Source organism: Ascidiella aspersa, chromosome 3 (assembly GCF_963924565.1).
Source record: "Ascidiella aspersa chromosome 3, kaAscAspe10.2, whole genome shotgun sequence".
Classification (NCBI taxonomy): Eukaryota; Metazoa; Chordata; class Ascidiacea; order Phlebobranchia; family Ascidiidae; genus Ascidiella; species Ascidiella aspersa.
The window spans coordinates 14,776,109-14,803,252 of NC_139449.1; the positions used below are offsets into that span (position 1 = coordinate 14,776,109).

The window sequence follows — 27,144 nt, forward strand, 5'->3', positions numbered from 1 at the left end:
TATTGCTCTTATTCGTCGTAAATTTGTAAATAAAATCTCGACAGTCCAATTATTTTATTCAAATGTGCCATGAAAAGTTTCGCTATATTTAAGTATTTGTGTTGTGTATAGTTTAAAATATATATATATATATATATGTAGTTTAGGACATGACCTCGTGCCCTCCGTGGATCCTTTCCTGTTTGTGGTGTAGTACAATCAATATGAATAGTTTTGTAAAATAAAATTTTAATATATGTTTTGTGACGCCACACTACCGAACACGGTAAAACTGAGTTGCGGACGATCACTATACAATATAACAAACGCAAAAAAAATAGCAAGGCTTCAATAAAAAAATTCAGCGCACAAAACCTGTTAACATTAACTCGCGCGTTGGGACAAAGACATTTTTTTTAATCAAACAAATTTTTATGTCAACTGAAGTTAAGTGAGTCGCGCGATGTGCGAAAATATTTTTGTTTATTTAGTTTCATTTGACAAAATTTTACTTCTGGTAGGAAACTTGACGCAATGTGTACTTAAAATATTCGCACATTGTCGATGTTCACGTGGGCCATTGACTTCATAGCCCAATGGATCAACCAAAACCACGGTAAAAGATTGAACGAAACGCCAGAAAACATTGCGGTTATCTTGCTCAAATCACCATAGCCCTACATTTGTTTAAGTTTAGCGAAACAACCGTATTGCAAAGATGCTATACATTATACAAAGCGCTAAAATTGCAATAAGTACTAGGTTGAAATAACTTTGTGCGCTAGCAGCAACTCTACTCACTAATACGACAACAAATCACCAGACATATTTTGATTAATTTAATAGGTTTGCAACACAACTATAGGATGATATTTACGCAGGGTTTAAAATCTTGCTGCAAAAAAAGTTGGCAGTCCCAGTCAAGACATTTTACTAGGACCAAAAGTCAATCAAATCGTTTTGCAAAAAATAACCCAGTCCAAGTCATCAGTTGCCCAAGCCATGGTATTGTTATGGCAAGTCAACTTCAAGTCATGCCATTGACATTAAAAAAAACGTTAAACTGTATTATGGACAATAACCGAACTAATAATACCAAAAACGCAACTCACAGCAAGTTTATCGTATAACGTCCAAAAAATTAGATTAAAAAATATCAAATAAAAACACTCAATTGAAACCTTTTTTTATTTGACACAACGACTCAAGTCATTTGTTAAAAAGACTTAAGTCAAGTCAAGTAATTTAAAAAACATTGACTCTTTAAGTCATCACAACACTCCAAAGTGTTGTTGAAGTTGGTCACAGTAAGCGCTTGTGCGATGCTTGTGCTTTACTTGTTCAATTTCTTTAAGCAGGACAGTTGGCGAGAGGTATCCCCCCTCCATAAGTACGTCTAGAACACAAATAAGATCTTTCAAATAAAGAAACTAGTAGATATCTGGACTGTTTAGTAAACCAGGTATAAAGTACACAGCCCAACAACAATCGTCAGTTCGTTTTAATTCGAACAAAGGACCTGAAACTAGTGCGGTATTTTGGAGGCTGAAATACTCTAAATATTTAGGACTAAAAACAAGTTGTCTATAGCAGTGTTTCTTAAAGTGGTGAATGGTTCACCCCAGGGTGAACAAAATTTTTGCAGGGGTGAACCAACCAAAAGGGGGGGGGAACTTATAAATAAACGATAAAAGCATCCACCGTTGGAACTATTTTTTATCCACATTTTATATGATTGGATAACAGGCTAGCAACAGGGGGACGAAATGTTTTGCGAAAAGCCTCCTGATTTTTGCAGTTTAGCGTCAATTCAACCAATTAAATCCAATTTTTTCGCGCTACGCGCGACCGACAATGAACTACACTATTTTTTAAAGTTGTCTCAGTGATATTTAATTAAAAATTCTTTTTTTCGTGGGGGTGCAAGTCATGGGAAAATTACAAAGGGTGCCGCTGCTGAAAAAAGTTGTGGATATGGCACGTATTTCTCAAACGTAACAATTCTATTTTCGCTTTACTTGCAGGCAAAAAAATGTCCTCTTTTTGGGTGCTAAAAATATGGTAACCCTAGTAGAAGTGTTTTGTGCTTTTTTAGCTTTATATTACTGGACTCGAGAAATTGTAGATTTACAATGGTAAAACTTAGCTTGAGTTGATTTTAACAAAAATCGAAACAACCTAAGTCATTTTGTGCTGTTATATATAGACGAGATAGTTTTATCATATCATAAGACAAGGGTGAACGAAATCTGGAGATAGATGCTAGGGGAGAACGAGACTAAAAAAGTTTAAGAAGCACTGGTCTATAACATACAGTTATCCCAACCTCGCACAGCAATTTGTATAGTAGTTTCAGGATCGTCCATATGCACTAGAAGACCTCCATAAATTGCTTCCAGATGGGCCTTGTAAAGACATTCGTCATAGGGAGCTTTAAAGCACTAAAACCAAATTAGAATAATAATTTACACTTTACCCCACTCAAACGATTTCAGTTAGGCAAAGGCTGTGTTCTACCTATATTTAACTCTGAAGTAAAGATAACACTTTACCGCTATCACATTTATATGTTCAAATAATGGATGTAAGCCTAATTTATATTGGATAAAAGCTTATACCAGGGGTGTCCAACTCAAACATGCCGACGTGCCAATTTTTATCTTACAACTTCCTCCCGTGCCAAAGTTTAGCAACTATTGTTTTACTAATATTAAAAGCGCTTTTACACACAAAAAAAAACAGTATAGTGTTATAATATCAGAAGTAATTGTTTGTTGTCATAATTGCAGGGTATTTGAAAAGTGGGTGTATTTTTTGGAGGCTTGCGTGCAATTTTTTATTAGGTCGCGTGCCACATTTGGCACGCGTGCCTCATGTTGGACATCCAACTTATACAGTCTACCAAATACTATGCAACGAAAAACCGGCTAACTTTAGGGTATTATCGTATCGGAGAAAAAACCCGATGCTACGAGGAAGGAACGATACTCGTCTGACACTAGGAACATCAGTATCGACCTAGTACCAAACTATAATATTAAGCCAGTTTGCCATCCAACTAAACGCTTACTATTCATTATTTTTCAGAAAAGTGTAAAATACAAAACGAAGATAAATCTAAAGCTTTTCTAATTTATAATCTTAAAAGCATTACGTTCATTGCGCCCTTTAATTTTACAATTTTGCTTTGGTGACGATTGTATTGATTTAAGCCACTGTTCAAACATAAACCGTTTTTCGAAAAAACTTAGTCCTTATAAAAATTAAACTAGCATGGTAAATTTCAATTTGTATAAACATGGTTATTATTTTGCTAGAAACAAAACAAGAACGCTGGTCTGTCATGACGTAGTTATCCATCACACGTTACTTATTAAATACAAGTATTTACGGAATTTGTTAATCAAAATTCTTGGGTTTAACATTTTAAACTGTCCAAGTATGAACAATTAATAAAGGGTTAAATTAGGCGGTTTTATGCCTACCATTAAACTAAGTAGTTGCTCTGAACAAAAATTTAACAAAAATAAATAGACTATAGGTAAATTTAATTTGACAATCATAAATTTATTTTCGTATTTATCGCGAAGCAAGCTACCACGCAGTAGTTTACAATGTACTTCATTCCATTGTAATTAGGTGTAAAATACATTGTTTTGATGATCAAGTAGAATAATTCAGTTAAAATAAATGGTCACCGTTGGGCAAAGTGACCAAATTAATAATAAAAAAATGTAACAATAAATCAGCGTAATGTTAAATGACGTCAAGTATTGCGAAATAGGATTGTATACAGCTCAGGGGTTCTCTAACAGGGGTAAGCGAGAAAAATTTCGGGTGTACACACACCAACTAATTGCTGTTATAATTTGCTGTTACTGCTAATATATGTAGAAAACTACTAAACTTTGTTCACCATAAGCAACGCTTTATCTTTACAACATTTTCTTGCCATGAGGATTATTATTGTCTGATCTAAAACAAATGAGCATTTAGACTTTGTAACGATAGTGGCCGCAATCTCTACAATTGTAAGCTTTTGATCTGATAAATTAACCAAATTATTAGTACCTAATAGTTCGATTATTTTTGGACAACAAAACAGATAAATTTTGACCAAAAAATAAATTTTTTTGACAAAATTTTCACCTATTTGGAAATCATTAATTTACAAACGCATTGTTGTAAGAAGCGGGGCTGCGTAGTCGGGACTCGGGGCTCCATGAGTCGGTTTGTTTTGATGGAGTCGGAGTCGGGATAAGATCACGTAAAACTACCCGAGTCCCGAGTTTGACATGCGCATGCGTAGTACCAAATTTTAAAACTGATATAGCCGCCAACTGGAATTGTAAAGGAGGAATAGCATATGGTGGAATATTTTCCAACCATGTATTGTAAGTAGATGAATTATACGATACCCCTTCAAGTGGATTGTTAAATATCCACGTCCACGTTATTTTAGTTACGTAAATTGGCGGAATACAGGCTGTAGAGTCAGGGCCGGACTCGGGACTCAACAACATCACACATTTAACCGGAGTCGGACTCGGGAGTCGGACCCGGGTTACTTTTAACCGACTCCGCAGCCCTGGTAAGAAGTACTGCATTAGTGTCTTGGCGTTGTCCACCGCTCGTTTTTAAGATGTTTTACTGACGAACGGTCGAACACAAATCAGTTGTTTTTTCATGTTTATGCAAAACTCTTTGAAAAGGCTATAAAAAGCCCAATAAGAAACAATACGCTGGTTATTTTAGAAAAATATTGTTGAAAATTTTTTGACCTAACGTTTAAGTTTTGACAAATTATGACTTTTTTGACAAGTCAAAAAATAATCAACCTGGTAATACATAATCCGATTGATATTAAAAGTGTCCAAATTAATTTTATTCGAGCTACCTACCACCAAAAATGACCAAATTAGTTCTATCCAAGCTACGTACAGCCAGAAAAGTGCCCAATGAGTTTGTACAACCAAAAAGAACTATACGACAAAAACGTACCCAAATCCGTTTTATTCGAGCTATATGACAACAAAAAATACCCAAGCAAGTTTTATCGAAGCTACAGGCGGACAAAAAAGTGCTACGTACAACTAATATGTGCCAAATTTATTATTAAACGAGTGTTGTCCTTTTCGTGTATTTGCTTTTATTTTATATTTTATTAGAAGAAATATTCGGCATTGACCAGGTTAAAGAGTATTTATTATTTTAATTTTAACTGTCAATGTACTATTCGCGTTGTACTTCCATTGCAAGTAATTACACCTGCAACAAGCGCGATAATTGGTGAAATCTACCTGAATTTCGTGTGGTGAAACAAAAGTAAGAATCCATAATGCTGTGGGCTCTTCGTCATTTTAGCATGTTAAAAATATCCATGTAATTTAGCTACCCTTGTGCGTTTTCAAAATTATTATTATAAAAAAATCAATACTAGCAATTCATTTGTAAACAAAAAGTAAAGTTATGGCTAGCGCAGTGGTTCTTAAAGTTTGTGCAGTTAGTTAAATGTGTTAAATATTAAATAATAAAAGCGAGCCTTTTGTATCCACTTTTCCTTCCCAATTCCTTCCTGGAACAAATTTTCTTCCCAAAATATAAAATTCCCTCAGGGGGCTACCAACTATGCAAAAATATTTTTTTCAAATGGCATAACAATTTTACTTGTGCCTAAACGTTGCGCTACAAGTTCGGCAAAGGTAAATTTCATAACGTGTGAAGTGTTTTTTTTTAGTTTTGCGGTGATCGAAAAACTTGCTGTCTACATTGTGGTACTGCAAGGGCGCTGGTCATTCCTATGTTGTTTGCTGTCCAATAAGAGTAACACTTTATAAGGATAAGGGCATACGGCCTGTGTAAAATCGGCACTTGATCGACTGTCGTGATATTATTGCAGTTATCGGTATGAACGTGAAAAATGAAGTTAAATGATCGTCTTCGTGAACTAAAATTCTTAATTTTTTGCAAAATATGTGTAAATCTCATGGCGTATCAGCGTTTAAGTTTTTAACAAAATGATCGCAAATATCTGCGTGTATAGCTTTTTTTGGTAAAACGAAGTTTTTTACGATTTTTTTACCTAAAAAGTTAGGACTTTGCAAAAACAAAATTTATGGCTTTTTGTTTTGTTTAAACAGTGTACACTGCGAAATTAAAATATAACCAAAAAAGCAATGTTGTGTGTTGGGAACTAAATGGATCGACTAAATGAGAAGTCCGTTGATATAATATAAATGATATTTTCCGAGAAATTAATGCGCTGATTTAAATTTCATTTTTTGTGTTTAGCAAGATATAGCGGAAATTTTAATCTACTGTTCCTCGAGCTATTTGTTGATTGCAGTGTTTTTTAAATAAAATTGAGAGCATAAGTTCAAGCATGAATTTAATAGTAGTTTTTTTGCTATTGTCTCATGGCCTAAGTAAATAGTAAATATTTTAATGCTGAGAATCCCATGTAAAAGTACCTTAAAAAATTGTAACCAAGTGTTTGTTACAGTTGCTCGAATCTCATCGCTCGAGTCGTCCATCCGCTTCAACAGCTCCATGTAGAGTTTGTGTAAAACCTCATCGACATCAAGATCATTCCCGCATATGTTTAACAACCTTAAATCCAAGTCAAATCCATTTTATATAATTCAAAGTTGCATTTAAATCACAACCAGATAAGTAGATGAGAGTGCTTTGATTTTACATAACAGAAAAATCGTTTCACACCTGGTTAGCACTTTAACAGTGGTAAGACGAGTAGTTGTCACGTCATCTTCAAGACAGGAGTTTAGTCTGGGTAAGAGCTCTTTTAAACACAAACAAGCGGTTGTCTTGCTAACCAAACCACTGCGTAGAAGTGACCAGAAGGTTGTCATAGCAATAGTACGAACTGCTGCTGCCGTTCTTCCCCCTTTCCAAACAAGATTGGGTGCGATTATTCCAATAATCATCCGCTTTACAAATTCAGAAGAAAACTTTCTGAAATTAAAACAGGCTACGGTAGACTCATCACAATTCACTTAATTGGCTGGAGTCGGACACAGGATTTAGGACTACTCTAGTCTGAGTGCTACATGCGCCGAAAGTACAGAACTGATAAAGCCATATACTGCAAATCATAATAGTAGAAGAGCATAGAGCACTGCTTTTCAATGGGGTGTGTTGTACACCCCAAGGTGTACCAGAAATGTTGAAGGATGTACCACATTAATGGGATGTACTGGGATGTACAAGATATCACATTAAAATAAAGCCTATGATCACTGATCAGGCATCACTAAAGCAGAAAAATCTATAAAACCATATTATTAAGACCAACGACATATTACAGCCAAATACGCAGTAATATTAAAGTACAGCAAAAGATCAAAATCGTCTGAATAAGACCTAAATATGTCTGAATAAGGCCTAAATTCATCGGAATAAGTCCTAAATTTATCGGAATAAGAACTACATTCATCGGAATAAGGCCTAAATCTGTCGGAATAAGGCTAAATTTAACAGAATAAGGCCTAAATTCATCGGAAGAAGGTCTAAATGGTCAAAATAACGCCCGAACCTGTGGGTAGAGCGTATGAGACGATCGGGGGCCATCGGTCTGGCATCGGCCGTTTTGGTGACTACGTTTGGACGCCCTAGTCTCAGGGCTCAGGGCGCCGCTGTTTTGGAACCGGATTTTGGTCCTGTTTGTGGTTTTTGGTGGGTAATGGGTGAGGTTAGAACATGGGTTAGTGTTGAAATAATTAGTTAGTGATGTACAAGTGTTGATTTGGCCTGATTCTGACCTTTTAGGGCTTATTCCGACGAATTTAGGACTTATTCTGGCGGATTTAGGACTTATTTCGATTTAGACGGTACTAACACGATTAGGATTAGTCCTATTTTATTCCGAATTGTTTTTTATTCTGCCGTTGCTGTTGTTCTTATCTCGGTCTTATAGCTGTAGTCCATTATAACCTTATATTTCTCTTGATAATCGTTATTGTGGGGGTAGTAACTAGTTCTTTATAACGGTTAATAGTTCTTTTTGCAGCACAACAGTGTGTATGTTTCTACAAGGTCAATGTATTGCGTGGACTGAGGTGTAGAAGTTTTCCCGGTAAACATAAAGTATGTACTGTTCCAAAAAAGGTTGACAAGCACTGACATAGTGTATAACGTTTCTCCCATATAAGTGGATTTATGTATAGCCACCCTTTTATGATTAATTGGGTGGGTGGGACACATTGGTGACAAGGTGGACTCTGAATTTCACAAGTCGACTGTGGACTAAATTTCTAGGCTGGCATTGGATCTGAATTGTCTTAAACGAACTCTACAGTCCTGGTTATAATAAATAGTTGAAAACTATAAAGTTAAGAAAAAAAATATATATTTAATGACTTACTGTTTACAGTCAAACGTGCTGTCAGCATTAAGCAATAATTTAGTCAAAAGACGAAATAAGTTCAATCTTAACTCCGGGTCTTTGGCAGGGTTAAGATTAGCTTCAAGCATAGGCATAATTTCAATCAACAATTCTCCCACAACATGACCTAGACAAGTGCATATGACAAAGTAACTGGTAACCTAAAACTTTAATACAAATTTACACAAGAATAACTTCACAAAAATGAGTGATCAACAAAAAAGCAAATCTATACCTGCCCTTGAAAGCAAAGTATCAAAAATCTTTTGTTCAACTGAGTATATCGTCCAACTTTCATATGTGCCTTGCATGGTATCCAACAAAGCTTTGGAATGTTTGGAAAAGAGTTCTAGCTCATTTGTGCCCATGATTGTTGATAAAATTTTCAGTAATCTGTCACACTATGTTTTTTTATTTACACTTTTAAATATTTTTTTTATTGTACACTTACTGAAGTTTAAAAAATACTTACTTTAGCTTGTGCCACTTCCTCTTTGCATAACGCCAACACAGTGACAATAATAGTAAAAAGTTCATTGGTGAAACGGGCCACTTTTCCTGGACAAGTAGATAATATCTCTTCCACACAAGAAAGTAAGGACAAGTGAAAATCAGTCTACAAAAAAAAGAATTTGTAAATTTAGTAGGTTTATATCATATATATCTGTAGTATGCACCAACAACAAAAGAAAAAATTTGAAACAATTAACAATACAACATCTATATCTTGATCATTCCACATTGGTGTGAGACATTTTACCAAATGTTTTTGCCAATGATAACAAAATTAGATAATATTTTAGATAATAATATAAAATGTTTGATTTTATAAAACATCTTTCATTTAATAAAGTCTGTCTCTGTATACACTTTTGCCTTAATAATTTTAAGGTTATGCTTAATTGAAACAACAATCATGTTCTACATTATGTTTTAGGAAAAATTGAAAATTACCTCCTATGCATTTTGATTAACAGTATAAGGTTATCAGGGTTTACAAAATCTGTTTAAATGGGATCAAATAAGGATGTTTGATGTTTGTTCTTGAAAAGGGTTGCACCAACATCGGCAAATACAGATATGATTACTAACACTTAACCCACCTGAACCCAAACCCTAACGCGAATCCTAACCCAAATAATGTGCGTTAACTTAATAATTATCGGAACGCTGGGGAAAAAAGCTCAAACTCGGTGGGCATAAGATAGTTTATCGTCCATTGTATAATGTATAGGATTGTAACATCACAAATTGAGGTATTGAGACCTGAAGCGTTATAATTATTAAATTAACTCATTATTTGGGTTAGGGTGCTGGTTAGCGTTTGGGTTCGGGTTGATCAAGTATTATTAAACTTAATCTTCTCATGCACATTTGTTAAGTCAAATTAGTGCATTGTCCAAGGCCTCAAAGTCTAAAAGTCGGACTTTTTGATCCTTTGAATGTACTAATTGTCGTAGACCTTTTTGCTTAGAACTGCACTAATTTCTGACGGATTGGGTGTTTGTTTTAAATGGGTGTAAGTCTTAAACCCTCAATTAAACGGCTTTAATCCGTTTTTCTAGGGAAAAGCATTGTTTTTTTGATTAATAAACAGCAAACTTGGTAATCAAACCAAATACTGGAAAACTTTACTTAGTAATACAAGCAATAGTTTTAAGATTTATTAGAATCTAAAGCAACTTTACGTTTCTTGGCAAAAATTCAAGGGAAAATGTTGATTGCAAATTTTACATTTAATTTGGGAAGCAGAAAAATCAATAATACCATAGTACTAACACCCATATTAAAGTCAAATACGCAGTACTACCCCCGACAGCATAAGAACTTAATCATCTGAATAAGACATAAATCTGTGGAGTAGGTCCTACATTCTTCGGAATAAGGCCTAAATAATGCCCCAAATGGTAGGAAGAAGGTATGGGACGATCGGGGCCATGGGTATGACATCATGTGGGGGATTGTGGCAGACTGTTGCCGCGGGCCACATTATCATGTAACACCGGAAACTGTCTGCGGGAACCTGGCCCGCGGGCCGTATGTTGCCGCCCGCCCCTGGTTTGGAAGAATGAATTTTTTTAGTAATTCACAGTAGACATAATATTTCATAATGTTTGAGACCGCCATGTGCATGCTTTCAAACTATATTATTTAATTTAACAGGCATTTTTTTTAATAATCGACCTCAATTTAAATAAGATGAAATTAGCACCTCATTTTGTTTTCCAATACTTAAAACAAATAATTCAAATTGTGCTGGAACTAAATACCACAGGCCAGTATATATAAATTATACACAATTTCATACAACTGTGGCTACACAGGTGTTTCAAAATTATGTTTTTTTATATTTTAAATTAACACATGAATTTGAATTTAACACAAAAACAAACACAATTTTTTTATTTGTTTCAATATTTAGCTTACATGTTGGTTTGATGGTTGCACCTGCATACTGACAACACGTTTTTAAAATACAAAGTTTACTTGGCTTAAGCACAACACCTGTAATGCTCTACTGTTAATCGATTCAATGATTTGTTTTTAACATACTCATTGGGCTGAACCCGCTTTGCAAAGCCATGTGTGTGGTTAAAAATAAGGTGAGTAGTTTTTACACAGTCTGGTTTGTTAAGTGCATCACAGTCCAAAAGTAAATGTTATTTAAAATCTTTGGGTGTTTTATTTAAACATGTTATAGGAAATGAGGAAATGAGGATGGCTGGGCAGCTTATTTAGGTAAGCCAGCAATATCTGTAGGCACATTGAAATGCATACAATGGAGAAACATTTACTTGAATTCCAATTGGTTCAACAAAGTTACTGGAGATATCTTTAATCCTATGTTTTACTGTTGTAGCCAATAGTCTAACTGAATGCAATTATTTGCTCTGTTCTTCTCTTAGCATTTTTTTCACAACTTTCTCCATAATTTCCTTTGCACCATAAACTTTAATTGTGACACGCTATAAAAATTTGTACAGCAAAAAATTGAAAATGTTGTAAACTAAAAAATTGGTTTTACTGGTGTAAATTTTAAAACTGATTTTATTGCCCTAAAAATGGTCTATAAGAAATATATATTTTAATGAACTAATAAATTGAGAATTTGAAGCCTACTCCTTATATATATATATGCAAACCATATGGCACGAGCCTAGTAACAAAAAATTTACATTTTTTAAGTACTTGAATAAAAGTCTCAATTAAGGTACAAAATAGAAAAGTGAAACTTTGCTGCACTGAATAAACGCAATTCTGTGAAATGTAATGTTACCTTATTTAGCAGCTATTACGACTCAAAACAGCTATTTTATGTAAAAGAAACAGAAGTTGGCCTATTTTATGTTTAATAATGTGATGCCATTACAAAAGAAAACAAAATGGTGGCAGTTGAAACCAGTGTAAGCAGTGTAAGCACACATAAACTGTACTAAAACAGCAGATATATAGCGATCCCACAGTGGGATCATATTTCACAGGTGACAGGTCGGAGACCACCGATCTAGTGGATATTGGATATAGCAAAACACAACCAAGCCATTTTAGTTTAAATAATATAAGTTCATTTGTTTACATTTGTTACACAATTTAGCTATTTTTCGGTGGACTTCTAACAAATTTTGCATGATATCAGAATTCACAAATATTAAAAACATAAAACAAGTCAGACTCAGTTAACTCATATTACAGCATTTACTACATTGTGTGATTATGACATAACAATATTCCCTTATAGTCCAAAATAGCAGATTTAAGCACTTTTATTAAAAGTAATGGGTTTACCTCTGCAATTTAGAATTACATATTTATAAAAAGAAATTAAATAAATCCTAAAATTTGAGATTTTTTCATATATGAATAAAACAAACCTTTTCTGAAGAACGGCACACTTCTGGATCACTGAGTGTTGCAATAATGTCCACTAGATTTTCTTCAATAGCATTTTCACTACAGCCGCCTATCACTCCAGAAAGTATCTAGTAATTCATATCAATAAAAGAAAGTCAATTTTTTTTAGAACCATCTAAAGTACCAACGTCCAAGACATTTTAATTTCAAGTCTATATTGATGTATTGTAGCTGAAAAAATAGGCTATTATTAATATTTTAAGTTTGCACTTGTAATGAAGGTGTTGAACTGGAATATATTTGAATATTTTGGAGCAGAATGTTACAGAATACATCAGGTTGCACAAATGCTCCTATGAGGTTGCAACATCGTAAGGCCTGCAAATAAAAATAACTTTGGGTGCGAATCACAGATTTGTATGATTGTTTTTAGTAATTTTACGTGATGACTATAACAGAAAATGTTTAGCATCTATGTTGTGATGGCAATGTGAAGGCCAAGATGTGTTATTTTTATCAAATTTGTAACATTATATATACTACATAGGAATATTGTGTTAAATCCAAAAACTAATTTGTATAAAATTGAGATTTATTTCATCTAATCTAAGATTTAATTTTAAAAGTGTTATTGACACCTCTCTTCCAGCAGTGTTTTGTTGTTTTTTATTGCGTTTGTCCATTAGTTTTATATTTTCCTTTGCAAACTTTTTTATTTTTACTTTTAAATATATAAATAAATAATTTGCCTTACACTACTAAGAAATTTACCCTAAAACCATAATTCAGCAACCTGAAACATTTTCAAATATGATCAAACACTGTCTTATTACAAGTCAGGAATCATAGGCTGAGGGTGACATTTGATGTCAGTGCTATTACTGACTGTTAGAAATACAGCCATACTTTAATGGGGAAAATCAGAAAAATACCCTCTAACTTACTGATTGAAGGAAATTAAATAATTTTTTTTTATTTCCGCTTTTTAAATATAAATTACTTACACTTTTTACAACGATAACTTGATCATCAGAGCATGCCTTCATTAGTGCTTGTACAAGCGGTTGCATATGCTGTGTAGTATGTTCTTCAGCATGCAGCAACAATTCATATAAAAGCTGAGAGGTAGCAACTCTGGTTTCGGATACCCAATCATGAAGATCACGGATAATGGCTGGTATTAGCTTGCTGAAATTACGTTGGACCAGCTCACGACAGCCAAGACAAGGCCGTGTCTCTACAAATATATACTTCAATTTTTTAAATATGTTTAGTACAAAAATGTCTTGAAATAATAATATACTAATTTGCAATAACTATGGAACCATAATCATTAATTAGGTAGAAAGGTTTTGACACCTGCTTGTCAAAAAACATTTTTAAGAACATATATCTTATTATGGTTTGCTTTCACTAGTATTTGTAACATTCAGTTTAGCAACACAACCATTTGCCAATGTGCCAATTATAACTTGACATACTGGCAACCATTTAGTTTGGTAAGTGCTGTAACCTAACTCTATGGCAACACAGAAAAATTATAAATTGCATGTAAAGGCAATATATTAACTGTTTGTTCAGTCTATTAAACAACATTGAAGTTTAAGGAAAGATTCACAAAGAAGATTGCCAAAACAGACCCTTAGATCAGTGGTCTTGAACCTTTATAATAAGCGACCCAACCCATTTTGTTTTCAGATAGAAATAAATTATAAATATATAATATTAATGCTTGTAACTAAGTAACACAAGTTCCAGAGAACTGTGGCTATATATGTGCCCCAAAATGATTTCTTTTAGGATTGAATTTGAATTTAGCACACAAACTTTTGAAAAAAATTAAATTTGCTTCAACAACAAATTGCATTTAGTGAGATGTTTGTGCCGTGCATAGTGTCCACCAGTTTTTAAAAACGCGACTCACTTTGCATAAGCATAACCCTGATGCTCTACTTCAAAGTGATTTACGATGTTTGTTTATTTACAGATAAAAAAAAACTTTACTCACAACAAAAAATGTTCAACAACAAATTGCATTTAGTGAGATGTTTGTGCCGTGCATAGTGTCCACCAGTTTTTAAAAACGCGACTCACTTTGCATAAGCATAACCCTGATGCTCTACTTCAAAGTGATTTACGATGTTTGTTTATTTACAGATAAAAAATAACTTTACTCACAACAAAAAATGTACAAACAAAATATAGATTATTATTTTGCACAAGTCAATAAAATGTGAAAAGCACCACTCAAAACAGAATTTTTATGGTGTGGTGGCTATCATTGATTTGAAAAAATATTTATAACAGACAATAGGTGTTTTCATATGTTAAACAACAATATTTGTTAAATTTTTATTTATAACCTGATGCAGTACTGTCTTTTCAAAAACTGAAACTAAAAAATTATTTAATGGATTTCACGCAACATGGGAAATAAAACATACAACAAACCATGTTTTGGATAAAGTGGTGGAATGGGCTGCATGAAATCCAGTTTATCTTTTAGATCTTTTTCATTTTCCTGTTGGTATAGTATGCCAGCTTCAGTCCATAATCTTTTTGCCACCTTTCTAAATTTAAATCAAAATACAGAGCATAAATATAAACTTTCCTACATAAAAACGTATATAAGCAAATTTAGAGATTTTCACAGCAACAGTTGTAAAGAAGAGGTTTGTTGCATGACTTATGACTCATCACCTTGGTGTCTAAAGGTATTTTTTAGTGGTTGGCCAAAATCTAACCAAGTAAACTTACACTTTTTCTGCATTTATTATAATAACCATGGAAAAGTACTTGGTTCTTACCTTATATCAGGCATCTCATCATTAAAACTTGTCAAAATTAGGGGAATAAATTTGTAAAAAAAGGAATATCGATCTGGAAGTTCTAGAAGCCATCTTCCTATCATCTTTGTAACACACATTCGTACCTAGAAAGAGAAAAATATTTGAATATATTGTTGTACCGTCGCATAACAATGTAAATAAGTAAGCTAACACAAAAATTTTAAAAAAAATGCGCCTCACCTGGGCAGAAGGATCAAAAAAACGCTGAGCAAAATGTGATACAACATCATCTACATTTTTTCCATTGCCAAATTGAATTACATCAGCTGTAGCTTTAATCACAGCAATACGTACCTATATTTAAAAAAAAGTTAATCAACTAAAAAAAGGAATAAAAAATGCACATTAACGAATTACATACTTTGGAATGTTGATGGGTTATCGTCTTCATTAAAGGGTTTATCAGAGACTCTGATTTCAAATGAAAGTATTCTGGAACTGTGCGAGCCACCTTGGAAGCAATATTACAGCTACATTTCCGAACTTCAGCATAGGGATCTAATATGGTATGTTGAAGGATTTGTACGACTTCATCTAAAAATCCACCAATCTTCTTTCCAGTCAGATTAATTATTGGTAAAAATATAGTGTCTAACATCGCCATTCTTAGTTCCTCAGATGGCTCATTAATATTTTCCTGTCCCAACTTTTGAAGCAATACTGGAATCACATATGGAAGTGCCTCCTCTGGGTAAGGTATTAGTGACAAATAGTCACCAATAAATGAAACCGCTAGTTCTCGATTAATTTCAGATGTATCATTTAAACATTTTAGCAAAGGCTTAATAACAAGGACTGATTGCTCCTGAAGTAAAGTTCCACCAAGTTTTCTTGATATCATTTCTTGCCTTAAGCCATGCAATCCATTTTTCCGAGTAATTTTTGAATCATCATTAAGACAGTTAAGATGACGCTGGATTTGCTTCATGCAATTTTCTTTGGTGTCAGCAACCACCTTTACAGCTGTATCGTCAGATATCTCCATATCAAAATATCTACACAACTTTTCATTACAATAGAAATAACGGTCATTATGTTGTTATGAAGACAAATCACTTTCAGTTGACAATAAACTCACTAAATCTCTCAGTCCATGCAAATAAATGTTTGAATAACAACAGCACATGCAATAAGCCACAGATAATACAACATTTAACTTTTAGACTAACTTACATCTAGTGTACAGACTTGACATTAGGTTTACCCTCATTACCAGTATTGGCAGGCCATATAAACCAGGGGCCGGCAAAGTTTAGCCATAATGGACAGATAACTGTAATACCTTAAGATCACAGGCCAAATATAAATTTTATTGAACTGATCTTTATATGGTTAAATGACGGAAAAGTAAATAACTGTTTAACAAAAACTTCTGATAATAATTCAAATTAGTTTTCGATTGCACTTGACAACAACTCAATTGTATTTTATCTTCAATGAAGACAATATGCCACAGGTTAACAAAATTAATCCCACAGGCTGTAGTTTGGTGATGACTGATATAAACATACAAATATTTAAAAGTGGTAATAACAATTTTAAAATTGTAGACTGTAATTTAAGTCCCAGTGAAATTTCAGTAGTCGTCTAACAAAATTTTGACTTGAACATACTTTAAATTCTTAAATGAATTGATTTGTTTGTCTAAACTTTAAAAAAATAAAAAAACACTATTTTAAGCATGTCATTGCAAATGATGCAAAAATCCTAGAATTTTGCTTCATCAAATGCCCGACGGGCCTTTTTTAGTTCCTCGTTCATCGTAAGCAAGTCTTTTACCCTTGCATATTTTTGGGCATCCTTCTGTATCAAATAAACAATATCTTCTACCTGAACGCGCCCCTGTCTTCCAGTCATTGAAGCCTTGTGAGTTAAGTCTGTGATAAACTCAATCACAAGTTCTTCCAAAAGTTCTACTGATTCTGTGTATGGGTTTTGGTCATCACCGAACCCATACATCATGCAACGAATTTCCTTAAAAAATATTTTCTTTTTTTTATCATCTGATTGTGCACTTGAACGGGAAGGTGTTCCTTCTCCAGATCCAGGTCCAGAATCATCAGCCATTTTTTATAGGTACGTCTTAAATTGTCCTGGTTATTATGTATAAACACAGTATTATGTATGAACACAGTAAAATATAAATTGTCAAACAATAACAACTACAAATAACAATATTTCTCAAAAAAATATACAAATATTTGCTAGAAGTAACATGATGCAAACTACAACCAAAAAATACAAAATTTGATGATTTTGACTAACTAGACATACACAGAAAAAAACAACAGTTACATACATTTTACATCATAACGCTGTTAATGAATATATTGTTGCCACCAGGCATTGTATCAACTGTAAAATTGTTCTTCAGGGAAACATATATATATTTTTTATATTTGCCGGAAGTACAATTTTGAAATTGATAACATTATTATTCAGTTCACACAGTACTCAATTCCTATCAGGCTATATTTACAATATTTTAATACTTATGCATAAAAGCAAACAACATGAAAAATATGCAAATTTTGGCATAATTATATAGTATTATATACATAATTTGATTTTCCTTGGATTAAAAGGTTTAGGAGTTTCTCCAAAAATCTTTTCGCAGCAAAGATCTCTCTAAAAGCTGTTCAGCAGAAGATCTTGATGAAACCAATGAAACCACATCTAGCGCTTTCTGATTGCGGGGATTCTTACCAAAATGTTGGAATTCCTCATGTCTCAATGAACCTTGAATTGGAGCTCTTGGAGATTGATGCAAGCGTTGAGGTAACTGTGCACCTTTTGGTGATTTACTATTGGTCAAAATATTTTCTTCAGGCTTAACATCCTTCTGTACACATGTTGATTTTGACTGGGTATCATATTTGAGATATTTACTGGAATGTTGTGTTTTAGGAGACCATGTTTTATCCTGGACAGATTGGTAAGGAGAGGATAATAGAGTCCCACCAGTACAAGGAGTAGTTAAATCATGATGAGAACGTAGTGCACCTCCAATTTGTTGTAGTTGTGGTGTGGGCAATCGACCTTCATAACCATTTTTTGAAAGCTTGGGTTCTTGAATATTTTCACATTCATTATCAGTTTGGAGTTCACTGTCATCACCCCATGCAAGCTTGCATGCCAGTGGCTTGTTATCACTAACAAAGCTTGTAATGGATGCTGTATCTTTTACATTTAGGGAATCTTCTTCTAAGCTTACCAAACTTTCACCAGGTTGATTAGGGTCACTTGATCCTGCAATGCTTTCATTGGACCCATTCCCCTCTGACAAACCACCCTCGATAACTGTATCGCTACTTTTTGACAAAATATCCCAACATTTGTTATCATTTGAAGGTAGTTGCACAGCATGAGCTTTATCAAAGCTACAAAGATCACGATTTAGCTTGTTGTGGTTGGCATCATCCCAAAGGTTTTGCTGTGAATTTATTGGAAATTGTCTTTTTGAAAATTGTTCAGAATACGCAGAAGTGTTGTTATTACCACAAAGATTTTGTTGCACAGGAGATGCAGGAAAGTTTTTCACTTTAAGCTTAAGAGATGGTGAAGCTGGGGATATGAATAAGGGTAAAGACTTACTCATTGGTGACATGTTCTGAAACTTGGAATCATATTCTGATTTCATTTGCATTGTTTTGCTTTTATAAGGTGGAATAGCATGGGAGGAGCAGTGAACAACATCCAAGGCAGAGATAAGAGGAGAGCTTGGGAAAAAATGTCTTGGCTTTTGATACATGCGCTGATACTCTGTTTGATAAGCAGAAAGAAATTTTGACTTTCTTGGTTTGTATTTAGGAGGAATATCACCTTTTTCTTTTTTTTGTACTTTTTGTGGAGAAGGTTGAAGTGATTTTTTGTCTGGTTTAATATAGTTTTGTGCATGGTTTGTTGTGACAGAATTTTGAATGTTTTGGGGGATATGTTTTTTTTGTATATCAGAATCCTTTTTAGGGGAAACTAAGTTGTTTTTATTAGAAATATCTAAATCATTTTTTTCTTTCACGGATTTTTCAGATTTCTTTGGTTTTCCATTTTGGAGTTCCTTTGGGTCAGTTTTACTTTTTCTTATGCCAGTTGATTTGTAAGGAGGTGGTTGTGTTTTGACATCTATGTAACTGGCAATAGCATCATTTTCATAGCCTTGTGCATCTTGAAACGTCCAAGCCATAAGTGATTGGGTTTCTGGATAGCGGTGTGGAACTTGACGCTTTCTTGTGAATGTTGGTTCTAATAGCAAATTCATTTGGTCTGATCGCAAGCCTGCTTCAGAAGCTTTTTGCTCGTCGGTTGGAATGAACTGGGCTGATCTATATGAGGGTGACCATTTAAATGAATTGGAATACTCACTAACTCCTTTAAACCGGACAGGCATACTTAAAATGTTAGTCAGAAAATTATAGATACTAAATGTTTATGCATATCTAAAAACAGTAAATTGTAGGAACGTTTAATTAATAAAAAATATGCATTTCATTACAAAAATGTAATAAACTTATATGATAGTGTCGTTTAAAAGTTATCTTAAAATTTAACTGAGTAAACATTGCAAAAACTTTTTACTGAGTGCATTTATTATCCTCAAGTGTTGGAAAAAGTTAACCAATTTGGGTTCTTCATGAAGGATCTACATAAATCTTCATAAAGGGTTCACGCTCTTGTAACTTGGAGAAGGTGCAATAAAAATGCTTTCAGGATGTGGGATAGGATAAGTTTTGTTGTTACATATGTAAAGTTGGCATACCTTGTGGTTTAAAAAGACAATTATAATATTGATGCTCTATTGTTATTTATAAAACAAACAACCTTGTAACCATACCATAAATACCAGTTGGAACAGCCACTATAGACTGGTTTTACTTCTCCACATTATTAACAAATACAGTCATTAAACAATGTCCAACAAACAACTGCACTCACTTTCTAATAATTAAACAAATCAGACATTTCATTTAAAATTAACTTAGTTAGTCATTGCAAAGCTTGTTTTCTTACTCCGTCAAGATTTTTTTTGCTTATTCGGCTGTGTTTTGTAGTGAGCCAAGCAAATATTATTACATACGCCAAGACGATTTCTGAATTTTATTTTATTGAATGCCTGATCAGAGAATCCAGTTGCGAAATTAAACGCACATCTGGACGGCCTTCTTGCTGAGTAGTGGGTAGGAATCTTGGATAGACACAAATAACGGGAGTCATCACTTAATTGTTACCAAATCTAGCTTCATTGCAGTGGTAAAAGCGGAAGATAAGCTTAACTGGAAGATTAACTTAAATACCTGTAGGACGTTTTACAATGAAATGTTTTTTTGGCAACTTAATGTTCTTCAAGAAAATGGCGTTTGCCCAACAGCGTTTGATGGACACTTATTGATTAGGTGAGGGTTATTGGCACACAATTGGTCCCACACTACTTGGCTAAATTTGAAGTGGCACAGTAATTGTTTTGCAACAATGATAGGCGGTGTTAATCCAAACTTGCCACTCACATATGTACTATTAGAGGTAAACTTTCCGACATGAAACGAAGACACTTTATTGGTTCCAATTATCCAATACAAATGTTAGAATTGGATTAAAATTTTAGCATCCGATATTTTACTTTGAACATTACAACTGGCGAGTAATAATTAATTATTATTTAAGGACACGTCAGAAAAATGCGTTACTATCTGTTACAAAAAAGGTTTAGAGTCCTAATAAAAACCACAACTTTTATCATACACAAATATAGAAACCTACCAATAGAGCAAAAATTGGAACCCTAAAGAATTTACAATTACTCTTTGCACCCTTGAGCGTTAAAATGACACCGTAGAGTGTTGCAGCACCCTGTCTGATAATATTATTTGATTTTTTGTGTAGTTTAATATTTTACAAATACTTTAAAAAAAGAATGAAGATTTATCTACATACATGTAGATGATTGCGTTGTTGCAGTTCTATTTGTAGTGACATTACATTAAACCACTTCGAAAATTCTAGTAGTGATGCTGTGATATATTTATTACTTCTAAGGGTGCCGCAAGCCATAAAAGTTAGGAAAACACTGTAGTAGTATGATATTACTTTATGAGATAAAAAAAATTGCAATCCTTTTCGTTGATTAATCTGACGCAAGCGGTGTGCAATGACAAACTGGTGTGCCACAAGACCATGTCAGGTGTCCTGCAGTGTAAAAGACTTTTAGGTGCGCTTTTTTCTAAAATAAATATCTAAAATTAAGTATTAACAATACAAAAAAGTAAAGTTTAGGCTGACATTTTGATTGTATGCAATAATTCTGGTAAATTTACTATTATTATATCTAAAACCTTTTTTCAAAAACCTTTAACCGCAAAAAGTATCAATTAGGAAAAATCTTTAAACTAACTCAACTACCAGGTCATTTGCACCTCTCGGTCATTTTGGGTATAGTTTTGCTCAGTCATTTTGGGTATAGTTTTTTTAATCTGACAGAAAACCGAAGAAATAAGCCCCAAAAATATTTTGTAAAAAAAAAAAAAATTAATTTTTTATTTTTTTTAAAAGATCGATTTTCTGAAAAGAACGCAAAAAATTTTTGCGCTTCGCGCAAACTTCAACGCCCTTTGACTATGCTTGTTTCTCTCCTAGACATGTTCACCCCCAGTCACCAAGCTGTACTTCAGCATACCCCATACTTATTTCTCAATGTTACAAAAAATTTTGCCTAATTTATTTACTTCTTAATAGTCTTGTTTATCGCCTAAACATGGCAAGGTTGATACATTACTTCACATAATTTAACGAACACATAATTTAAGTTTAGGGGCACAACCAAAAAACGAAGAATTTACGCCAAAAATGTTTGTCACCAGAAGTCTGGCAAGATTCTGTCAACCTGCATAACTCAATTACTAAGCCACAATCATAACCTAAATATTGTAAGTTGATTACAAAGTATATAATGAAGAGGTTATTTATCTAGACAACAAAGTGGTTTAAATGGACAATTACTAATAGGTGTATGCATACCCAAACCAGTCAGGCAAATAGCTAATAGGCACTTTATTTGGCTTTTACAAAGTAATTTATATATTTCAATTAAGAAAGGATTAAGGAAAATAATGCAAAACTCAAGAAATTAAATATAATAATATCACCAACCGAACCCAAAATGAATGTATAATCACTAAATGGCATATGACAAATAGCCACTTCCCAATTATTTATAATTATATAAATCTTCATTCTTTTTTTAAAGTATTGCTAATCACAAATTAATGTATTAAGAACAGGGGGATAAATCATGTGAAAAAATCAAAACTGGAAATTTTAGTTGAATAATATTCAGATGGTATAATGTCTTTGTTTTGTTACTTTTAAGGTTATTAAGATTTTATTAAGAATGTTGAATGCCCTGTTTAGCTAAATGACTGTCTACTCTCATAAAATAATACCAAACAGTAGCTGAATGTACAAATTATTATATTCAGGCAGGCACTAAAAATGGCTAACACAAACATGGATGGTATGTTAAGGCTAGGTTAAGAACAACTCAATCACAACCGCAATAATAACTCAATGTAGACCTTAACACTTCAGTGTAGATTTTGCTAAATGAGAACCGCCTTTATTAGTCATTTCAGAAGGCAATTTATGGCTTTATGCTGTTGGATAATTTCCCTTCGCGTTAGGGCAGCGATCACAAAGACATCTCGACGAAGTCTTGTCGGTCGTGGTAATCTGACTGGCGGCAATTTAGAAATACTGCAATTATCTCTGACCGATAGCAACACTAAAAAGTCGGGGGCTTAGAAGCCAACCATTTTCCATGAGAGGGCAATGGTGATTTAAACCTGATTTAGTGTTAAATATACTGACATAATTCCTTAAGTTAAATTATAAAAGGCACAATGTAAATTAATGATTCAAGTCAATTGCAGCAATCCACAACAAATGGAAACCATCTAAACTCATATGACAATGGACTAAGACTAATCTGCAATTAACCTTTAACATTGTGCTGTAATTATGTATTAAGGATTTTTTAGAAAAAATTAGCCGGTCACAAAGTGCGAAATTTAAAGTTTGTTAAACAACCAGTGCCTTCTTTCGCCATATATTTTCTCGCTATGGTAAGATTCAGACCAGCACAAACTTTTCCCATCCGTTTATCGAACTTCAAACTTCGCACTACTGTAACCGGATCTGCAAAATTACAATACATTTTTTATTGCTAAAGCCATTTACAGTACTTCATAAACAAACTTTAAAATTTCCACTACTGGGTCATTCCATTGCTACTGGTACAGTGGTGGCACCATATGTCGTAGATTAATTTAAAATTTCATATGTAGAATATCCGTGCAATTATAAGAAAAGTGATATCAATTTTACCGAAATCTGTCAAGTACTTTTTGAGATATCAGCGATTGAAAATAGGCCCTTTTCAGGCTTTTTCGTGATCGCTCATGCATAAAAATTAACTGCAAATTTTGTTTGACCTATTATGAAGGTGTTTTAAATGATAACTTAAAAATTACAATGCATATGGGTTCTTCAAAGTAAGGAGATTCTGAAAATATATATTGTTGTTTGATTTTGTATCACTACAGGCCACAAAGTGGTTTCACACATGACAAATTCGTGATCAGTCATGCATGACATAACTTTGATCACTTATAGCGAAAAATACTCTACTTCGATTTTTCTGCTACTTAGCTTAAATGAAAGGTAATTGTGTTGGCTTTCTACCCTCCAAATATGAAGTGGGACATTTGAGTTGAAATGACAAAATTTGTTTGTTTTGTAATACAATGCGTCAAGCTTTATTACGCACTATTATATTGTATAACTATGAAGTGGTTGTGTGGTGCCTCCAGGAAGTCAAGAAACTTAAAGAAATCTGCTGGTACAGAAATGCACACTAGAAGTCAATACATAGAACAATATTTTTAATCAATTTATGGAGAAAATTGCTATTAATTTTAATGTTTCACGGCTGAAACACTTTATGCACAGTCCGTGCACAATACATATATATACTAACAGAGAAGGATACTATACGCTGTTAAGTACAAGTATATATGCAATGTGCATATTGGAAGACACCTCATACTATATTTAAGTAACAGTTTACTGCCAAGAGCTTAAATCTGTTATTGAAAAGCATTCCCCTCATTCAGTTCCACCAGGGGCTGGAAACCTTTTCAGCAAAGGGAGCCAAATGTCAAATATTCCTAGTTGTATTTTTTTTAGGACCACAAACATCTAGTTATAGGTTGGCAAAAACTAGTAAATTGTGCAGGGCTGTTTATTTTGTTCTTATTTAAAGGACAAAACATAATATGCACCAAAAATGAATTAGCTAAGTTTGCACAACTCTGATTATATAAAGAGATTCACTCGGAAGAGCCGAGAAAATTTGCTACTATGAGTAGTAAAAAGTAAATATAAATTTAGGAAAGAGGTTGTGGCCGCCTGCAATTTTATTCAGGTTATGCTTTTAAATAATAACTTAGATTTATCTGGAAGCAAGATTCTTTCATCATAAGAGCCATAATGGTGTCACCAAAACAACCATATGGCTTGCGAGCCATAGGTTCCCGACCCCTGAGTTACACAATAATAACAACTGTACAGTATGTTCTAAACAGCCCTTATTACTAAGTAATAACTAATAATACATCTGAAGAATCATCACTCATTAATGTTGAAAATTTGATGGAAATAAGCTGGGATGTGATTTCAAATCATGACTGAAATTATCTGCAAATCACACTACCTGTTACAAAACACTTATAAAGATGCGCGAGACCAGTCACACCACTTTTCCAAAATCAGGCTTTCATCAGACTCTGGGATGTGGTATTGTCCTCTTGATGTTAACAAAACAGGACATTCCATGTGGCACAAAACATGTTCCAATGAAAAAAAGCATTGGTCTTCTTTTGGAGGCCAGTAATATGAGTTTTTGCCAAACTGTTTCAACTATTCGCTTTTAAGTGATTCCGAAGGACATGAAATCAGTTTCTTCCATTTGCAAGATAGGTTTTAGTCTGTATAGACTTTCAAAGGTACTAGACTGTTCCACTATTTCAACCACTGGATGAAGGAGTTATAGGAGCAAAAAGGACAAGTTGTGACCTTTAATTTGCTGTGCAACCCAAAATTTGTAGCAGCACTACACCTCTTTCCATGCCAACGTTTTCTCCTGGTGCTTATGTTGCAGTTGTATATAAGCATGACTGATGCATGCATCCAAAAGGACCTGCTCAATCATATTGCTGGCCTCAAAGGCAAGACCAATGCTTTTTTCCATTGGATCATGTTTGGTGTGACTGGTCTCATGCATCTTTATAAGCTTTTTGTAACAGGTAGTGTGAATTAATTTCAGCTAATTTCAGTCATGATTTGACACCCAAGTTTATTTCCATCAATTTTTCAACCTTAATGAGTGATGAATCTTTAGATGTATTATTAGTTATTACTTAGTAATGAAGCCTGCTTAGATGATACTGTACAGTTGTTATTATTGTGTAACTGAATGAGGGGCAGTGCTTTGCAATAACATTGCTGAAAAATTTAGCTCTTGGCAGTTAACTATTACTTGAATATAGTATGAGGTGCCTTCCAGTATGCATATACTTGTGTTTTATTCACCCCTAGCATCTATCTTCAGATTTCATTCACCCCTAGCATCTATCTTCAGATTTCATTCACCCTTGTAAAAAAAAACTTAGAATTGTTTTTGTTTTTGGAAATTCTCACCTGTTCAGTGAACAGGTTAAACCCCGGGAATACCCGCCCTGCTTGCAAGCTATCATCCATTTTTGACTTATTCACCCCTTTTGGTTGGTTCACCCCTGCAAAAATTTTATTCACCCTGGGGTGAACCATTCACCTGATTAAGAAGCACTGGTGTATAGTATCCTTCCTCTGTGTTAGTATATGTATTATTGTGCATAAACTGTGCATAAAGAGTTTCAGTCGCAAAACATTAAAATTGTTGGCAATTTTCTCCATAAATTGATTAAAATTGTTGGTTTATGTACTGACTTCTAGTGTACATTTCTGTACCAGCAGATTTCTTTAAGTTTCTTGACTTCCTGAAAGCACCACACAACCATCCTTCATAGTTATACAATATAATAGTGTGTCATAACGCTTTTTCACATTGTACTACATAGCCAACAAATTTTGTCATTTCTACTCAAATATCCCACTTCATATTTGGAGGGTAGAAAGCCAGCATAATTCATTTTCATTTAAGCTAAGTTACATAAAAATTGAAGTAGAGTATTGTTCGCTATAAGCGATCAAAGTTTCATCATGCATGACTAATCACAAATAGCCATGTATGAAACTAGCCACTTGGTGGCCTGTAGTGTTACAAAATCAAACAACAATATATATTTTCAGAATCTCCTTACTTTGAAGAACCCATATGCATTGAAATTTGAAAACCATTTGAAACACCTTTATAATAGGTCAAACAAAATTTGCAGTTAATTTTTACGCATGAGCGATCACGAAAAAGTCTGAAAAGGGTCAATTTTCAATCGCTGATATCTCAAAAAGTACTTGACAGATTTCGGTAAAATTGGTATCACTTTTCTTAGAATTGCAAGGATATTCTACATATGAAATTTTTTTTAAATCTACGACATATGGTACCACCACTGTACCAGTAGCAATGGAATAACCCTACTGTAAACGGCTTTAGCAATAAATCGTATGGTAATTTTGCAGATCCGGTTACAGTAGTGCAAAGTTCGGTAAACAGGCGAGCTGGGCAAATACCCTCTTCCAACAAAATAGAAAATCGAGGAAAACAGATCAAATGAACGTCTTTAATTAATCACCGAATTTAAGGTAAGACGGGAATAAGGTATTGCTGTCCAAAAAACATCTCAGACCGGCGCCGCCGTTGCTATTTAAAAAGGGTAAAAATGCATAATATCATTAACTAAGAAAAAAAACAAATAACAAGTTGTATGATTTAATGCTATTTTGGTAATAACTCAACTGCAGCACGTGTCTGAACCCCGTAATTTTCTTTTTACGAAAATACCCTCTTTCCCCTAC

General features: G+C 33.7%; 3 protein-coding genes across 3 annotated transcripts; all 3 read right to left on the reverse strand.

The window, feature by feature from the left end:
• Positions 1-214: 214 nt before the first annotated feature.
• LOC146160343 (dynein axonemal assembly factor 5-like) lies at positions 215-16,082 on the reverse strand. Its single transcript, XM_083386021.1, has 14 exons — positions 15,443-16,082; positions 15,262-15,375; positions 15,040-15,164; positions 14,684-14,802; positions 13,237-13,469; positions 12,503-12,610; positions 12,253-12,360; positions 8,853-8,996; positions 8,616-8,781; positions 8,360-8,507; positions 6,700-6,951; positions 6,450-6,588; positions 2,306-2,420; positions 215-1,375 (listed from the first exon to the last, which is right to left on the reverse strand). Exons 1-14 carry the CDS (start codon positions 16,064-16,066, stop codon positions 1,251-1,253), a joined length of 2,520 nt encoding a protein of 839 aa, XP_083242147.1. The 5' UTR covers positions 16,067-16,082; the 3' UTR covers positions 215-1,250.
• Positions 16,083-16,783: 701 nt separating this feature from the next.
• Positions 16,784-17,148, reverse strand: LOC146160344 (transcription initiation factor TFIID subunit 13-like). Its single transcript, XM_083386023.1, has one exon. The coding sequence runs from the start codon at positions 17,146-17,148 to the stop codon at positions 16,789-16,791; it is 360 nt and encodes a 119-aa protein (XP_083242149.1). The 3' UTR covers positions 16,784-16,788.
• Positions 17,149-17,667: 519 nt separating this feature from the next.
• On the reverse strand, positions 17,668-19,513 carry LOC146160345 (nuclear protein MDM1-like). Its single transcript, XM_083386022.1, has one exon. It carries the CDS (start codon positions 19,466-19,468, stop codon positions 17,669-17,671), a length of 1,800 nt encoding a protein of 599 aa, XP_083242148.1. The 5' UTR covers positions 19,469-19,513; the 3' UTR covers position 17,668.
• Between the last annotated feature and the right edge of the window lie 7,631 nt (positions 19,514-27,144).

Bases quoted from the DNA above. Each gene is read 5' to 3' on its own strand.
- LOC146160343 (XM_083386021.1), bottom strand. From the start codon at position 16,066: ATGGAGATATCTGACGATACAGCTGTAAAGGTGGTTGCTGACACCAAA. The intron at 12,361-12,502 runs GTGCAAACTTAA...ATGAATTACTAG, and splicing joins GTTCAACACCTTCATTACAA to ATACTTTCTGGAGTGATAGG. The intron at 8,508-8,615 runs GTATAGATTTGC...GCACTTGTCTAG, and splicing joins TACTTTGCTTTCAAGGGCAG to GTCATGTTGTGGGAGAATTG.
- LOC146160344 (XM_083386023.1), bottom strand. From the start codon at position 17,148: ATGGCTGATGATTCTGGACCTGGATCTGGAGAAGGAACACCTTCCCGT.
- LOC146160345 (XM_083386022.1), bottom strand. From the start codon at position 19,468: ATGCCTGTCCGGTTTAAAGGAGTTAGTGAGTATTCCAATTCATTTAAA.